General features: G+C 42.7%; 1 protein-coding gene across 1 annotated transcript in view; it reads right to left on the reverse strand.

Moving 5' to 3' along the window:
* The window catches only part of Cbr-lat-1, a gene marked incomplete at both ends in the record, with an annotated part of 10874 nt that extends 7969 nt beyond the window's left edge, over positions 1-2905 (reverse strand). Inside the window, one exon of the mRNA XM_045242233.1 lies at positions 2794-2905. Within this exon, the coding sequence (XP_045092094.1) occupies positions 2794-2905 (112 nt within the window). The remainder of the gene's footprint in view (positions 1-2793) is intronic.
* Between the last annotated feature and the right edge of the window lie 1534 nt (positions 2906-4439).

Raw genomic sequence — 4439 nt, forward strand, 5'->3', positions numbered from 1 at the left:
ACAATTAACTCTCTTTTGGAGCATGAAATAGTGGAAAAACAGAGAGCCCGTCGAGGTGTCAAATTGATGGCTTATGCTCTCTTCTCCTGAACAATCTTGACGAACCGACTAGTCTTCCAATAACAACCAAAACCCATCGTCCTTTTCCATCAATTTGAAAAGAAAAATGAGCGAATTTTGCGGGGCATTCAGAGAGGCACCATCTCCAGAGATGGGTAGTTTAATTAACACGTTTTCCTGTTTTTTGATGGGTAGAGATGCGGGAAGAAGTAAGGGGCGAAGAGCCATGCCCTGGTGTGAAGAAAAAAGGATTATGTCGGCGCCCCATCTCATCAGTCCCGTATTACGCCATCGAGACAGATAATCGTACACCGATTCACCTGCAGCAAGCGGAAGCTCGTGCTGGCATAACACGGCTGGACAACCAAAACCGATTGAACCAGACTTTACTCTTTTAGTCGACGCTAATTCGCTTAGAAGCTGACGATGACACTGGCATACCAATTACGAATTACGTGTGTCGTATCCAGAGATGTGCTCCCTACTCTACCAGTCATAAGTGGGCTCTTCAACATCTCTTTCCATCATCACCGGGCGCCTCTTTATTCAATAAATTGTTGTGTTCTAGTAGTAGAAGAAGCCATCATCGAAAACAACACATCGAAACTTGTGGGAATTTTCGCATGCGCGAAGACAGAAGACAACGGAGGCCACCCTAAATGCAAACAACACGAGGATAGAGTTACGGGCTAAAACGCTGGATTCAGATTACACATAGCCGTCGAAGGCTCATGACCACATGAATAATTGAACCTTTGGAACGCTTTTGATGGCCGTTCGCATTCAAAAAATGAATGATAGATTATAGCTCGGGAGATATTATGCCGCCAAAAAAGATAATAGCCGAATGGAAGCGAGCCGACCGTTTTATGTTCCTTTCTCCTTTGTTTCAAGAATGACAATTGACGCCAGCCTGTCCACATCATATTAGTTACTTCTCGCTTTCTTGTCTATTCATTCCATCGTAGGCTGGGATGCGTTGGGGCAGGAACCCGCCAAAAAGGATGATGACAGATAACCATCTCGGGTCCTTTTCCATATATAGATAAACACAACCCTGACCGCTTAGCGGTTGTGTAATTTTCTGTTTCTTGTTGCCACCGCATCCATCAGCGTAGTAATCCGTGAAACCGGCATATGGCAACTTTCAACACCTCCTACTGCGAAAATTACTGTCATGTTTCTTTTTTTCCCGCTAAAAAGAGCATCGCATCACCCAAATCTGCCGCAACATCTAATTGTACGCATACTGAATGTTTTGCACAAGCTGTCTTTCGTACCCTATCTTTCTTTACTCGCTCTAATTGACTTAATTTGGATCTTGACTGGGGAAACAAGAAGCAGGAAGACGCGTCTTCAGTGTGTTTACTAAAAGTATCGGTGATCACCACTCGGAGAGCTCTGATGGTCTTCTGATGAGTAGTCTGTCGGCAACATCAGAACCCCAAAAAGTTCGTCTGTTTACCTATGAGATTAGCGAACATATCAATCAGTTTGACTACTTCAGTTTCCATGTTGTGACAACGCCGACATAAAAAACAGTTATAAGTGGATGTGCTCGAAAACTATTACTATAATATCTGTGTTTCTAAATAAATGGGTTTGTTAGCAGAAGAACAAATTAACTCGAGGACATACGAATGAAACCAAATGCGCGGGATTTAGAACAATGCGGGTATTGTGTGCGCCTAATTTGTTGTGCATCCCTACAACATTATGGCTGCAACAATGTCATTTATACCTTCCCACCCATGATCTTGGTTTCATTCGAACATTTCCTGGATGAGAGAAGCTAACGATCATTAGAAGAGGGCGATAACAAGGACAGGTGGCAACAATGATCCACAGGTGCCCTGGGCCACAACACTAAACAACACCTTAATCCGGTCACCAGAACCTTGATGAGGACGATGATGACTTCAATAACAAAGATTCAAATGAAATAAGTAGGGAGAGGAAGAGATGCTTTTCTATTCTAGGTTAGCTTCGTCCCAAATGCAAACAAAACCGTCAAGCGGAAAGAAACTTCCATTTCGGAATTTGAGGAAAACTCAAAAACGTAGGCCTGCCCCTCTCCTGCTACCCTATTTCTCTCTCGACACCTTTCCTAATCCCATCTCGTCTGGAAAAATATACATTCGAGGATGAGATGTGTCTTCTTCCAAACAAACAAATAGACTAGGAATAACTTCGTTCAATGAGGAGAGCGGGTTAGTGCGAGTGAGAATGACCGTTACGTCTCACCGGGTGGTCCACACAGAAATGTGCACTTCCGGACCGCTAGGATAACATTACGCAACAAAGGCCACATCTACCGATGTGTTCGCCCCCCGACAACCGCACACGATTAACACTTTTGTGGTAGGCGTCTATACAGGAAGTCGGCTCGATCAGAAATAAGAAAAGGTCCGGGATGTTTCCGTTCCCCTGGGAGTAGGAAGAAGACGTGTCGGCGATGCATAATTAACAAAATGACATGATCTTCGAAGTCGGAAACCAGAGAATAAGCGTCGTTAACTAGGCGCATCGTTAACTAATCGGCGATGATCTCAAGTGTGAACAGCCCTAGAAAAAAGTGAATGTTCCTAAACCTCAGACACATTCTCACTTTTTCCTACTTTCAGAGAAAGTTTTCCGAAGATTTAAAAAGCAAACCCACAAGAAAGTGATCAGAATGATCGACTTCTTTAAAAATGGGATTTTTTTAATTTTTCGAAGAGATGAAATACTTACCGTTCTCATCAGTAGTCGGTTTGTTGCTGGCAAAAGTTGTGCTGAATGTCAGAAGACTCGTTGCCAACAATGCCAGAAGCAGCGAATATCGTGTCGATTTGTGGCGTCGCATCAGTGCATGCTATTGTGTTCGTCTAGTGTTAGAGTTTCCTGGAAAAAGTGTTTATTAATACGGGAATACATGAATTGATAAAAAACCAGTAAGAGATAAAGAGCAATGGCGAACCAACAGAAAGCTGCTGAACAGGAGAGGGAGGGAAGATTGGAGGAGGCGACGAGAACGACGCGCGGGGGCCACCGACCGAGGGGGAGGGGTTGCAAAAAAGTGGGCGGGGCTTGGGGTGGGAGAGTCGAGCCTAGGCACGTGCGGTACCATCTGGGATCTAATGACGTGGGAACGAGAAAGGTATCAGCGAATAGTTGTCACCTTTGACATTCGTGGAAAATGTTCTTCAGGGAAACACCTAGACAAAAGATCTGTGAGATTCTCTAGTGAGGGGATAAAAGCAATACTGTCCAAAGAGGAAAGGACCGAAATAAATTTAAGGGAAAATGAGAAAAAAATCGGAAACTGGCAAATTGGATAGAAATGTGATTCTTCTCTAAATTTAAAATACTTCGGTTCAGGAGGAACAGTACTATTCGAAACTAGGAAAGTTACATACGCCTACAGTAAGCAGGATGAGCTAAAACTAGAAAAAAAGAAATTTCGAGAATTTCGCTCATGTAAAAACGAACACATTTCGCATGTGCCCTACGCGATGTTTTGAGAACAAACAATAGAAAAATTGGAAGGTCACTCTTCCCGACAAGCCATGATCATTTTTAAAATTTCGAGAAACAAATGGAATCCGAAATGATGATTCATCGAAAAATGTGCCAATTTTATCTGCCATCTTGTGACTGTTTTCCATCAAAATTTCCGTTGATACATTTGAACGGAAATCATTCAAAACAACCATGTTCAATTTTTTTTTTGAATTTCATAAGAGCGCAAAACGGTCCGGAATGATTCACCGGGTTTTACAGAAAATTGAGTCAGTGTGCAGTTGATGTCATAAAGGCTGAATTGAAGAAGGGGAATGGAGAAACGAAGAAGAAGAAGAGGAGAACAAAGATGATAACTTTGTTTGCTTTTGGAAATGGACACTTAGGTGGAGGTATTCAGGGGAGGCAAGGAAAAAAAAGAAAGTAACAGTATATGTACCTAGTTCAGTTGCTAAGAAAGAAACAATGGACACTGACGCTTAGACAAAATTAATTAGTAGATTAATGTCAGATTTGGGTGGTTGTAAAACACTAAAACGGCGGGAAGGGATCAGCAAGATAAATTGGCACCCAAATCGCATCTGCAGCTCACACCAGAGAGACAACGGTGGTGTCGCCAATCGTGATAGGTTGAGAAAACGAGGTGCTGAGCAATTATACTGTTCGATGACCGCGATTCGAATAGGTTATCAAGGTGTACGATCTATATTGCACGATTCACACTCATTACATTTTCACATAACGTTTGAATTAGAATTGAACAATGAACTCTTCCTAAGGGCAACATAGACAGTTCTTCTTCGCGAGCAGTCTGCTAGTTAGGTCGTAAACCTGGGGAAAAGATTAGTGAGTGACGGAAATGGGTTAAAGGACTACCG

Source organism: Caenorhabditis briggsae, assembly GCF_000004555.2.
Source record: "Caenorhabditis briggsae complete genome, chrII, whole genome shotgun sequence".
Taxonomy (NCBI): Eukaryota; Metazoa; Nematoda; class Chromadorea; order Rhabditida; family Rhabditidae; genus Caenorhabditis; species Caenorhabditis briggsae.